The following is a 13,442-nucleotide window of genomic DNA, read 5'->3' as shown; positions in this document are numbered from 1 at the left end:
TGGGTGAAAGGCATTCTTGAGCTGCAAAAGCAGACAATCTCTGCTGCAGAAGACTCAAGGCAGTGGACACAGGAAACTGTCAGTAATTTTGCATAAGCTGTTGTGACAAAGCTGTAAACTGTATTTGGAAAAGGCAAGTGAAACAACCAGGAAAATATAGTCATTAGCTTGTGCACACAGGCATGCAAAAATGGAAAAGCTGAATAAAAAGCACAAGATGGAAGGAAGCTCGTATCAGATAACATCGCTGCTTTTTTATTGCTAAGATAAATTACCTTTTCCCAGAGAAAAGCAATGCAGTAGATTTAATCCACCCTACAGAATCATTTAATAAAGTACTGTACAGGAAAGCTCTGTTTCAGGTGTAGTAGATCAGTATTAATTTGGAGGCTATACAACTGATCACACTGAAAGGGCTGGGAAGGGAGAGGAGAGACTGGAAGGTGGCCAAAATAGCAATCCTGGGACTGAGAAATAAGCAAATAAATAAATTCATTAGTGTAAATAAATAAATTCATTCATACTGGCACACAATATGATGTTAAAACACGCTGCCAAAAAACGTAACTGAACCTTGCAAAGGTTTTAAAGGAAATCACTGAACACTCCAGTGAAGGTCTAAAAGTTTTATGTCTTTGGCCCACGGGGGCCAAGTGGTTTTAAGAATTGTTCACATTGACACAGTAACAAAATGTACAAATTGGTCATGAATAAGTGATGGAAATTGGAGGAAAATCTTTCCTGAGAAGTAACATAGCTCTCAAGGAGATCACGGGATAACAAATCCCCTTGGTATCCCCTTGATGTACCAAACAATTAAGATTATGTGTGTTGGTTTTGGCTGGGGTAGAGGGAATTTTTTTCCACAGTAGCTTGCATGGGGCTGTTTTGGCTTTGTGCTGGAAACACTGTTGATAATTCAGGGATGCTTTTGTTATTGCTGAGCAGAGTTTACACAGAGCCAAGGCTCCATGTTAAACTTCACATTTGATATCACCATTCTGCCTCAGAGATTAAACTCTACCTTCATCTATACTTCCAAGGAAGCAAGAATAGTACTTGTGTCATAGCAGTATCTATCTCACAAAAATACCAACAGTTGACCTTTAATTTGAGATCAGACAAATTCGGTTTTAGTTCCAAACGGAACTTTGTTACTATTCCTAAACTTAAGAGTTAAGATCTATCCCCATGTGAATTACAAGGTATTTCATAATCCTACTCATAAGAAGTTGTGGACAATGGTTTGCTGTAATTCCATTAGCACTACTGGAATAAAAAAACACGGACTCAAAACTTGTGATTCAGAGAAAGATACTTCCACTAGTTCCTTGAGATAGTTAAAATAGTTACAATCTTTGTCTCCAGCCTTTTCCTTGTTTTTTACTAGATCTTTAGATCTCGATAACTAAAGATTTATATGTGTGTTTACACATATATGTATATCATTATACTTTGGCATGAAAGCACAACGGCAGATCAAATTTACAATACATTTTACTTATATCAACAGATACCTGCCATAATGTAAATTGCTGACTTAAATTTAACCGCTGCGGATTCTGGCAGGCAGTAAAATAGCAGAGTAGACTGATATTTAAAAACACAGTACAAGGTTACCCTTCCACTTTTGAAGTGGAAGTACCTTAGGGTTTTATAAACAGTGTTTTTAAAGGTTTAATTTTGCTGTCATGCAGCAGTACACAAACACCATCAAAATGCAACAATCTATTTCAATCTAATCAACAGTGCCAGACATTAGGAATGGCAGCGAGGTATCAGTATTAATGTTTTCACAGTCTTAACCAGACCAGAATACAGCCTCAAGCTCCACTACCTTTGCACTTGTAAAATGAAATAGGAAATGCTGCTTTAAACCCAGTGACTTCACAGAGTATATACAGACCACAGGACTGAACACTGTTTTCTCCAGTGGTCAGTAAAGGTTTCATACAGACCTGTGGCATGACAGACCCACCCTGATAAGACCTAAAATCCAATCAGAGAATGCATACAATGCAAAGCCCTTACGCATTCTATCGAGCTGTCATGCAAGATCAACTGCTGGTGCCAGGGTGTTGTCTCAGTGTTTATTATGCTAAAACCATCCTGGTTCACCAGACTTGGAATCAGATAAGCTGATAGCTGGCCTGTAAATGTGTGACTAGCAGTCAGTCACTTTATACTATAAAAGTCCAGTCCTCTCTCATGTAGTCAGGTTCTTCTAACATAGACCTCTTGGGCTGTATGTGTGGAGATTCCTCCCTTGGGGGGGGATGCTCTCCAAGGATAGTCCTCAAGGTTGAAAGAAAGAGATCTCCCCACGAGAGTTGGTCTGGGTGAGTTACAGCACATCTCTACTTTTCTATTTTCCTTTTTGCTAGCTTTAATAGAGTTGTTTCTATACTTGCTTCAATATAGTACACTATCCTATCTTATACTATACTAGTAGTTTTAGCTTTTGTATTGTGTAGTAAATAATTGTGATTAAGACCTTTTGTCTGGTCATCTGTAGTAATAAATGCTTCATTTTATATAATTATTCTCATTTTGCCAGTCGTTTAAACCTGCGGGACAAAGGTGGTTCAATCACACCTCTGTAATCCCTTAAATTTAAACCATTGACATAATCCAAGGCCAAGACTGGATTCCTCTCTGAGAAGGGGTTTAGAAAACAAGGGAATCCTTTCTGCACCTCAGGACTCAATGGCAGGGCTTGTTTAATAAATTTTGTCTAAGCCTTCCACTCTCACCCATGACAAGACCCTGGGGCAACATTTCCAGGGAATGATTGTCAATGCTGACTTCCAGATGCTTAGACCAGGGACGTGGCTGGAATGCTCTGCCGCTCTCTCTCCTACCCACTCCCTCTTCCCACCAAAACCTGAGACCAAGAGGGGACAGAGTATGCCCCAGCCTCATTGTGCTGTAGAACAAGGACACTGCCAGCATGATGCTCACTCAGAGCAGGAGCTGGGAGCACTCCTGCACCCCCCAACGAGCTGTAGCCTCACGAACTCAGCACCGTGCAGGAACTCTGTACAGACCTGTGCAGTGCCAATGAACTGCAGAATCAGAGAATCATTTAGGTTTAAAAAGACCAAGATCATCAAGTCCATCCATAGCTATCCTCAATATCAGATCATATATTCTCTTCCTGCAGTCTTCTGCCTCATTACTTTCCAAATTGAGCCTGTGGACACCAGCCTCCTCCTCTAAAATGTGACCCCAGCATATGTCTAAAGCAGGTCCGTCCAGTGACCTGAATAAAGCAGCTGGTTTGTAACATAACTGTGTGTGATCACAATGTCATAATGCACATCGTGTACACAGAATGCAAATCAAGGAAAATGAAGGCTGCAAACTCAACTTCACTTCTGATACTATCCAGCTTCTAAAAGCTCAACTCCACACCTTAAATGGTGCTTTTGCAGAGCCTTGTTTTTAGTTGGCTTGGGGTCTGTCTTCTTGTTCAGGGAAAGGGAAGGGGTAAAATGGAGGGACAGCATAAATAAGCCTGAGAAAGCAGACACTCCATTGTATGGTGCTGTAGAGATCCATTTGGCTGTCAACAGCTCATATGTAAACAGAACTACACAACTAGGAAATTAAGCTGCAGATTTAAATACTTATTGTACAGCAGTATTATGATATTACTGTTGAATAGCTCACTTTATCTCAAATATGTCTGATGTCATCCAGCTGAAGAGACAGATTCAGTGATCTTATGCTCTTTTCTTGCATACTGCAATGCAGAGAATTAAACCTCTTTCTTTTCTTATAAATTACCTCAATGTATGTTCTACAATTTAACCTCGGTCTTTGTTTTAACAAACAGTAAATGTATCTGCTCCTCTTTATGCACATTTTCTCTTTCCCGTTACCTCCAATTTGCATCCTTCTTATTTCTGCTCCCATTCTCTCTTTCATTTTTGTTTTTATTTCTCTGCTATTTCCGTGTCTGCTACTAGTCTGTAATTTCATTTTCAGTAATTCTATACTCTCCCTGCAATAATTTCTCTTCAGTAACACTTCACCTTTTTATTAGGCATGAAGGATGCACTTCACTGCCCCAGGTTACTTATGTAAGCTCACTGAGGAGGTGATGGCACAGCTCTCTCCTGGTGAAGTGTCACCTTGCAATCAGCTGGCACATGAAAGACTCAGCTGTGACAGAATGGTTGAGGTTACACCTCAGGGCTGCAACCTACCTGCATTTTACCTGTCAGCTGAAAAAGTTACAGCAAACCAATAAAATAAAGCCATCAAAACCAAAAAGCCCTCATGTGACTTGCTGTCTGTTCATTCCAGATCATATAAACACAGGTGAAAATGAAAGGTACACGTTTGTTTTTTCTGCTCCTATTGAACAACATAAAGACAGTGGATTCTTTGGTTTGAGGTACTGCAAAGTCATTTGAGATGTCACATGCTTGATGTCCCTCGACACAGGCAAACATTCCAACCAAAACCAGTTTTATGTCTCCCTGTCTTATGTAGACAGACAGGTTTAGGTACATTATATATATTACTGTTGAAGCAAGGCAACAGAACAGAAGTCAGTGTCAACTCCTAATGTCTTTAAACACTATTGGTTTCAAGAAAGATGGGCTCAGCTTTTACAAGGTAATCAAAACTATGCTTTTCTATGCTGCCTCCCTTGGTAGTTGTCAGAGTACTTCCAAAAGTCATGAAAAATTAATGTAATGGTGAAAATATTCAGATTTTCTCATCAAAATATCAGAAAATAAAAACAGGCAAGTCTATTTCAAACTCTTCTCACTATTCTGTCCCTTTAGCCACTTCCCTGCAATGTCAGTTTACTCTTGTTCACATGAAGACAGTTCTGCCCTGGACATATTTGAACTTATTAAGAAAGAGCTCAAACAACATTTCTGGCTTTTGTGGAGGTAAAATAAAGCAAATGTCAGTCAAATGTAAGGTACTAGACATTTGTTTAGACTGACAGAGCCAGGATTTAGACTTCTGAGTTCATGAAGCTAAATCCTATATTTCAGGGATGTACAGACTTTTTTAAGAGCAGTTTAACTGCCCAGCCACTGAAACCACTGAAAACATGGAAGTCTTGGGAGCTCCACAGGTAATTTCTTTTTATTATTATTAGTAAGTATACACTATGAAAGGCCAAAGATTCATTTATGTAAATAACAGGAACTATCTATAGTACAATACAGTTACACCCCTGTGGCCAGTACAGGTATTTTCCAAGATATGATACCCTCTTTTTTAATATTATGAAAAAGTAAATGGAGACTATAAACCATTTCGGGTAGTTTCAAATTTGTTTAGCAGAACTGAAGATATTTTGGGATATCTGACCACTGCCCAATAGTCTTTAAAGTGGAAGTAGACACAAATCATGCACTTGCTTCTCTTTATCTGAGTTTGCCTTTCATCTGCTAAGAACAAGTGTGGTGAGGACACTGCAACAAAGTGAAAATCTGCTGCTTCATTAGTTACAAGTCTCCAAACATTGTTACTTGCATTGACAACTCCAGGAAAAGTCTTCCATAATTTAAACAACCTTAAGTAGACCATGTAATTAAAAAAAAATAAAAATTAAAAATTAGTTTTGAATTGAATGGCATCACTGGATTCAATAAGATGCTGACAGGAGAGTAGAGACCACAGAGTGAATCGTTAGTGCAGCACATCAGAGAACCACAGGACTCACTTTAAGCGTAGCATATGAAGGAAAGGTTACAGCACTGTAAAAACTTTAGAAATCAGACTTACCATTCTTGGTCAGATCCTGAACATTTGCCATCACCCCTTCAGTGTAAGCTCCGGGTTCATAGTTGTCCATCTCGCCCGAAACAATGTGAGCGACTCTGGAAGCGCGTCCTCGGATGGCACCTGCGGCACGATCCAAACTGTCCCCATCCTGCTCCCTCAGGGCGATGATGCACTTGTTCACATCCTCCAGAATGTGGCTTTCTGCAAACAGAACAACACTGCTCTCAGGGTGGCACCTCTCCCACAGTCACACACCGTTTAGACACAGAGTTGGCTGCGTTTTTGAATTCCCCCGTTGAAAGGCACCAGCCAACACAACTCGGGTGAAAAACCTACAGTAGGAAACCTCCACTGAGCTTCCTTGAAATTCTTACAGCAATTTATTGATTCCTAGCACTCAAAGGTGCAGAAATACTCTCCTATAAGCAATAGCAACAAGAATATAGTGGGGCAGAAAGTGTTACAAAGATAGGAGAACCACAAACCCTTATATATGAAGTGAATATTTGCAGAATGAAGGAAAATTTCTAAGTATTAAGGCTGCTACTTTATTGTTGAAACCCTCTTAAGCCACTGTGACAACAGTTTCCATAAAGCAATGAGTCTCCAATGACAAACAGTTGTCCCAACAACTAAACTAACTTCTTTGACATCAACATCTTAGGATGTTCATGCTAAATCAAACTCTAATGTGAATAGAAAAAGATGTATTTTTGCCTGGTGTTAAAATTACACTACTAATAATTAAATTTTTGCAATATTCATCGCCTTTACAAAACATATACTTCTTACATATCTTCCACACAATTTATATTTCTTCTTATTTAAATAATATACCTGCTGTATTGCTGCATACACTCTTGGTTTATATGCTATAACATGAACATTTCTAAGTCTTCCATGAAAATCTGAAATGTTGAAAAAGAGCAAAGATTTCTCTAGAGGAAAGCACCAGGAGAAAATGGTTGCTTAGAGACTGATGGAAGCAACTGTTGGGTTGACATGGTGAGAAATGAAAAGGCAGACAAATGGAGAAGGGTGCCACTCAAAAGAGAATTACAAAATTCTTCTTCTAAAATAAATTATAGCCCCTTTGTCTTTCTGAACATATAATTTTCCTCAACATTTTTCAAATGGCAATAGTAAAGTTGTATTTGTGCTTAACAAACCATTTTTTGATACTCGAATAATGGCAAAAAAAAAAAAAAAAACAAACCCAAAACATTAGCAGAAAGGGCAGAGATAAAGAAGAAAATATTGTGCTAAAGTAAGTAAGTAAGATTGGTCCTAAAACCAAAAGGTGACAGACGTGAATAAGGGTTCAGATCAAGCTAGAAGACAGTAATGTCAAGACTTAGAGAGGAAGTAGTTATGTGCTTTGTTACTATTCCCATCTATACCACAAATACCAAAGGGCATATTGCTTTTTTTCAGGCAAAATAATATAAATATAAAATTTAATTTATGGTACAAAGGGTAATACCATAAAATATAATTTAAAAATGTAGCTTGCTTAGAGCTTTAAAGCTTAAACACTTCTTAAAAGCTTTCATATAAGTGTTGGTATTGAATTTCCTTTCCTATGCAGATCTACAATCTGCTTTGTCTCTCAAGAGAATGTAATACAAGAATACTAGAAACACATGATGTGAAAGCAATAGATTTGCTCCATCTTCAGAAATACTACTGTGATACTTCCCTTGTACTAAGCCAGGAATTAATTCAGAGCTTACATGGCTCTTGTTAATTCATGTGACTGCCATTTGGTACATCAGTATTAAATTCCATTTTATGTTATACAATAAATGGGACAATCATAGTAACTCAGACAGATAAAACACACAGTTAGGTAATCCTAAATTACTAACTGGGTCTCACATGAGTATCTTGAGACTGTGTCTATGCAAAATTCTAGTTCAGTTTATGAAAGTGCTACATTACAGAATGCCTCCGTGAACATGGAATGTCCATGTCCTTTTCAGATCCATGTCACCAATCTCCAAGGTCAGCAGGAAATGAGAAGTTTAATAATGGTGACTTTGTCAGCACTGTTGGCTCAGTCTGTGTGTATTTGGTAACTGTGCTCATGAACTGACACCTCCATGGAAACAGGACATCTCCTTCAGTTCCCCCCACACTAAACACTCCACACCCAACTGGGAAAGAAAGGGGCAAGTAACAAGGTGATCCAGGCACTAACCTGTAACTTATCTCCCATTTTCCAGGCACCTCTTCCTGTGGGCTTCCACACAAACCAGTTTGTGAATGTGCACAAAGCTGAAGCACTGATGGAAAGAGAGGGCTGACGTGCGCAGAATGCAGGAGAAAGGACTAACAAAACCCCACTTCTGCTGCCACAGTTATGTCTAAAATGAAGTAATATGTACCATTGTATTGGGTTTAATGTTGTCCAAGTGTTGACAGAGATAACTACAGAAGTGGATAGCACAACCTCCACTTGAAGGGCTTTTGTGTGAAGAATACACTGCTCTTTGCTGTTCAGCAAAGACAGCCATTAAAGGGCTCAGTTCTGTGTAAACAGAAAGGCAGGGCTCTTCTGAAAACTACCAAGAAAAATCTCCATAATGGAAAAACACAGTTAACGGGTTATTTTGTATGATAGGAATCTCAAGTAAATTTAGAAAAAAACTTGCATGTGGCTTAATGGAAATACTGTATGAATGGAACACATGGTAGAAAGCTCCCAGTTTCCAAACCCTTCTAAGAAATGCCACAAACAACATTTTTATGGAATAAAAAACACGGGCCCAGATGCTCAACAGAAACGCAGTTAGACCTTTATATTGTGGCCTGAGATTCCAACCAGCAATTTTCTTCCAAAAGCCCAAAATAATATCAGGGAATATAAATTAGAATGTGGTGTTATCCTTCCAGATACTGAGTTTCAAAGAAGACAAAGATGGAAGCAGATTTTATTAACTTTATATTGTCCATCCACTAGAAAAGCTGTGCAGCATCTTTTCCTGCTACGTCCATACATGGTCACACATAAGGGGTCACTTGAGGAATGCCATAAATATGTCAGAAACTCCCAAGCTCTTGTCAGTGTGACAGAATGCACAGACAATATGCCCACACAATGAGCATAAATGATCTTGTCCCCACACACAGGTACTGCACTGCAGACCTTCTGAATACCACAGCCGACACACAGCCTCTCAACTATGTTCTAAAGCTCTTCCCAGGTGAAGTACTTCACAATCAATAAAACCTTGCTTAATTTCATTTTCCCAAAGCACAAACAAGTTTATATATTTGCCTTAGGAGATCTAATGGAAAAGAAAAGAAATCAGCCCTGATCACAGTCCAGCTGAGGTTGTTTTACTCTCTATCTTTCTTACAGATGCTTCCTCCTCCTATACAAAATGCATTAGGTCAGCTTCTGATTTTCATCCAAGTATCCTATTTCCCAGAGCAGAAAAGGAAGATTAGGATGATGCCCCATCTCTTTGTCATGAGTCAATGTCCAGCGTAAGAGTGAATTGTAACAGTGGATTGATAGATGCTTAAAGAAATTGTCAGATTGCCATGGTCACCACAGCAATTACCGTGAGTGGTGCACCGTACCTTCTGATTTTCCTTTGGGATTTTGGTGTTAGTCATAATGGCCAAAAATCATATCTGAGCCGAGCTAACCAATGGATAATAAAGCAGTCTGACAAAGCCATGACTCAGACTGTCTCTGGGACAAAATCAATAGCTCTTCCTTTGAATGTCATCTAAGAAAAAGACAGGTGATGCCCTTCCACTCCACTTGGCACTGATAAGGCCTCAGTTGAAGCACTTTAATTAAAGTTTATCTGCTCAGTTTAAAAAAAAAAAGTGAACCACACACTATGAAAAAAAAATATAGTATGTGAAGAAGCAATAGAAAACTCAGTTTGGTCTCCCAAAGAAAAGATGGAAAATGAAACATACTTTTCTGCAAGCCCTAAACCTAAGAATGTATGCAGTGATAGTTTAGCCTGACCAAGATGATTTTTATCTTTTACTCTCTATTAGCATGATAGGATGGGAAACCAAGAAACTTTGTACAAAAAGTCAGCTTCCTTTCAGAAGACTCCTATTCCGTGGATGTGCTACTCAGAAAAGGATTTCAAGTTTTCCAATTATGGCACTACCCAGTATGGCAAAAGACACATGTCCACAGACTCATAATGCTTTGATGAACACCAAAAACATGTCTGACAGCAAATAATTGTCAATAATTTAGATTTAGCAAGTTTCAGTGCCAAAGTTAAGAGAACAAGATGACTAAGTGGAAAGTGCAAGTCCCAGTATACAATTCCCTGCTGTCACTCCTTCTGCATTCAGATTAAAAAAAAAAGTTACAATTAATTTCCACCTTTTTGCTGCATCCTGAAGTTCAGACAATACTCAAGGCCAAATCTCCATGAGCAATCTTATGAAATAGATTTTCTTGGCACCTGTGGCTCTTTTAATAGAATATCTACATTCTACAAGCACGACAGTGTTTTAGTCACTATTCAAAAATGAAACCACTGGTAATCACTTAATGTTCAAAGTCCCTGGCAATTTCAAGAGAAGAATTTTTAAGTTAATAGAAAAGTGGAGAAAAATTACTCAGAGCGAGGAAAATGCACATCCTTCCTTCTCTGATTGCATTAACTAAATATACTTTATCTGCCAAAACTTAGTAACTAGATGATAATTGCTAATATTGTTTGTTGCTAATCCATCTGACAACACTGCCATTCTGTCTCACACTAAGAGTGGCATTGACAGGCAGGGTTCCCAGTCATCTGGCATGCTTCCAAAATGCTCCAGTGTTAGACACATAGCATACAAAGTGCATAAATGTCTACTGTTATGTCCATCTAAAAAAAGGCAAGGAGGATCCAGGAGGCTAGAGGCTAAAGCTTCACCTCCGTTCCTGAGAAAATTATGGATCAAGGAATGCTTGAGAAAAGCAAAGGAAACTTAGAACTTGATGTGAGAGAAAAAAAATATTCTCTTCAAAACACTTGAACAAATTGCCTGTGGAGGCCAGAAATTAATTGATGCAGACAAGTGGGTGCAAGGGATGTTGTTTTCAGGTGCTAGACAAAATAAAATATTATTACTTTTGTGGTAGACATTTTCAGTGCTGTTGAACTACCAAATGTCCCTCTGAAAGGGGAATTGTGATGTCAAGAGAGATCAAATGTGGAAGACACATAGATGAGGAGCTGCCTGAGTTAACAGGTATGTCTCATGTTAATGGGTACTAGGCTACAAGGACAGATGGTTCTGAAAGAAGAACATGTCTACAAAATGTGCCAGGGTGTTCCAGGAAGCAGTAGGCTGATTTGGGAACAAAGTGCAATCTAAGAATCTCCAGTATCGTGGGACATCAGAGCAGAAATCCGGTGTCTATCACAAGCAGGGAGCTGGAGGCTGCAAGACCAAAGCTACAAGACAACAGAAGAATAAGGACAGGAGATGGCTGTGGGCAGTGAAAAGAGGGAATAGCATAAAGGCATCCCCTTAGGCAAGGTTCTTCAGGATTTATCATTATCTGTGCAAGTCCTTATAGACTACTTTTGAGGGAAAAGAGACACAATGCTTTATGTTTTTAGGAACTTCAACTTGTAGTCTGAAACACTGGCTTCAGTTCTGTTCCCAGAAAATACTAACTGAAGTGTGTATTTCTTTTGGATTTTACCTTAGGCTGAACAAAGTATTGACAGAGCTGGCAGCCTCTCCTTAAGGTTCATTTTCATTTACATATGCATGAATGATTCCAAGATGTTAGTATTCCAAGCTAAGGAAAAAAAAACAAACAACCCACACAATAAAACCAAACGCACCCAAAACCCCCTGCCACCTCACCACCAAAACAGACTCTGAAAACTAGAATATTTCCTAAAGGGAGTATCTATTAATTACAGAGTTAGCAGTCCAAAATTATCAGTTTAACTCGCTGATGAAGGTTTCAAATTACAGAAAATTTCTGCATGAGTGAGAATCATACAGCAATATGAATCCTTTCCAGAGTTTAATTTCTTTCCCTCATTCATTTTAACATGATTACAATAAGATTTGGTTGGTTTGAGATGCTAACTGCTTGTGCTTCAATCCTTACCCTCCATTTCCTGGGCACAAAATTCAGCCAACAGACAGGTTCCTGGATTGTCAGCTTCCCCATTTGGCATCCAGATGTACTCCAGGATCTTAGAGAAACGAAGGAAGCATGATCTTAGACTCTCAGCATGTTTCAGTTTCTCTCCTTTCCTAAAGCTTTACACAAGCCAAGTTGGGAGAGCTCTGGAAACAGAGCACTGCAGAAGCACAGAGGCCAACCTGATATCTAGGTAATACTCTTCAACATCCTGTAATGTGCTGCTGACTTTGTAGGACCAGAAGGGAAAAATAAGGAATTGGAAATGGTAGCAGGACAGGAAAGAGGAGACAATGGGGAAGTAAACAAAACAGAGCATTCTTGCTTAATCCTCGGACATCACCATAACCACAAGTCATGTATGCAATATGCCCCCTCTCCCTTTTCTACTGTTGCTAAGTTCCAGAATGCACATAGCAAATTTTACTCAGATTAGCCATGTCTCAGCTATGAACCCAGGCAATTATAATGTTAATAACCCAGGTAATTATTACATTAATACCATTCTTTCCTAAAAGAGCCTTCTCTTCACCAAAGCAGCTTTAACCAAAATACAGTGTAATTTGCCTTCCAAACAAATTCAACAACTTCAGCTTCTTGAAGTGCAATGGAATACACCCCTTCAACCGTAATCTGACCATGCTAACCCCTCATCACAATGATCAGAATGCCATTTGGCCTAGGTAAGGCAGCAATGGCCTAGAAGACCTTTTTGCATCTCAGCTACTGCAGAGAGACTGATACTTTAATGTGAAGTTATTTATGTTGGAATTCTCATGGTACGTGTACATCCCAGTCTAGTAAAGCATGTTCCTGCCTGCGGCACAGGGGGTTGGAACTAGATGAGTTTTGGACCACTCTATGATTCCATGGTCTCTTACATCTGATCACAAACATGGGGACTGATGCATAGTCCCCCTTTCCTCTTCCACAGCCAGTAGTACTTGAACAGACCTGCTTTGTACACCCGGTTTTGCTAAACTGCTCTAAAAAGTAGCTCATACATTTCAAATACATTTACACCTAATACAGCAAGAGCTTCCAGACAGATCCTAGAAGCCATGAGATAATCAGCACACATCCCTCACCCCCTACTTAAATTATAGGAATTTAAGTTTTAGTGAGCATGGCATGCTGGAAGAACATTCCCAGATAACCTTAGCTGTGCATTAACAGGTTAATTGACTGTGGTCTTTCACTTCTTTACTGAGGTGTGAGGATGGTAAATAATTGATAACAGTCAAAATGAAACAGTTGAGGATTGGGGCAGGAGGGGCAGGGAATCACTGCAAGGATAATGAGAGTCACCAGAATAAAGAACCTCAGAGAGGCTGTTCTTGGTCTCAGCGCAATATGGACCCAGCTGTGAGCAGCAGGATGGACCAGACCTTCAGGTCCCTTCCTACCACAATGATTTTATGATTCTGTGATACAGAGGGGGAAAACCAGTAAGAACTGCCAGCCAAAAGGAGCATGGGCTAAGGCTGATGTATCAGGTTCCCCAAATTACTGAAATACACCTCTTCTGCATCAGCAAGGCCTT

General features: G+C 39.3%; 1 protein-coding gene across 8 annotated transcripts in view; it reads right to left on the bottom strand.

Annotated features, from left to right (window-relative positions):
- CTNNA3 (catenin alpha 3) overlaps positions 1-13,442 on the bottom strand; it is a 428,400-nt gene that overhangs the window by 100,584 nt on the left and 314,374 nt on the right. For all 8 annotated transcript variants that reach the window (XM_027694077.1, XM_027694076.1, XM_027694078.1 and 5 more), the window contains one exon: positions 5,758-5,958. In XM_027694077.1, the coding sequence (XP_027549878.1) occupies positions 5,758-5,958 (201 nt within the window). The remainder of the gene's footprint in view (positions 1-5,757; positions 5,959-13,442) is intronic.

Source organism: Neopelma chrysocephalum, unplaced genomic scaffold (genome assembly GCF_003984885.1).
Source record: "Neopelma chrysocephalum unplaced genomic scaffold, ASM398488v2 Primary Assembly neopelma1_96, whole genome shotgun sequence".
NCBI classification, from domain to species: domain Eukaryota; kingdom Metazoa; phylum Chordata; class Aves; order Passeriformes; family Pipridae; genus Neopelma; species Neopelma chrysocephalum.
The sequence above is the reverse complement of the archived record's forward strand: the minus strand, read 5'-3'. Positions and strand labels throughout refer to the sequence as shown.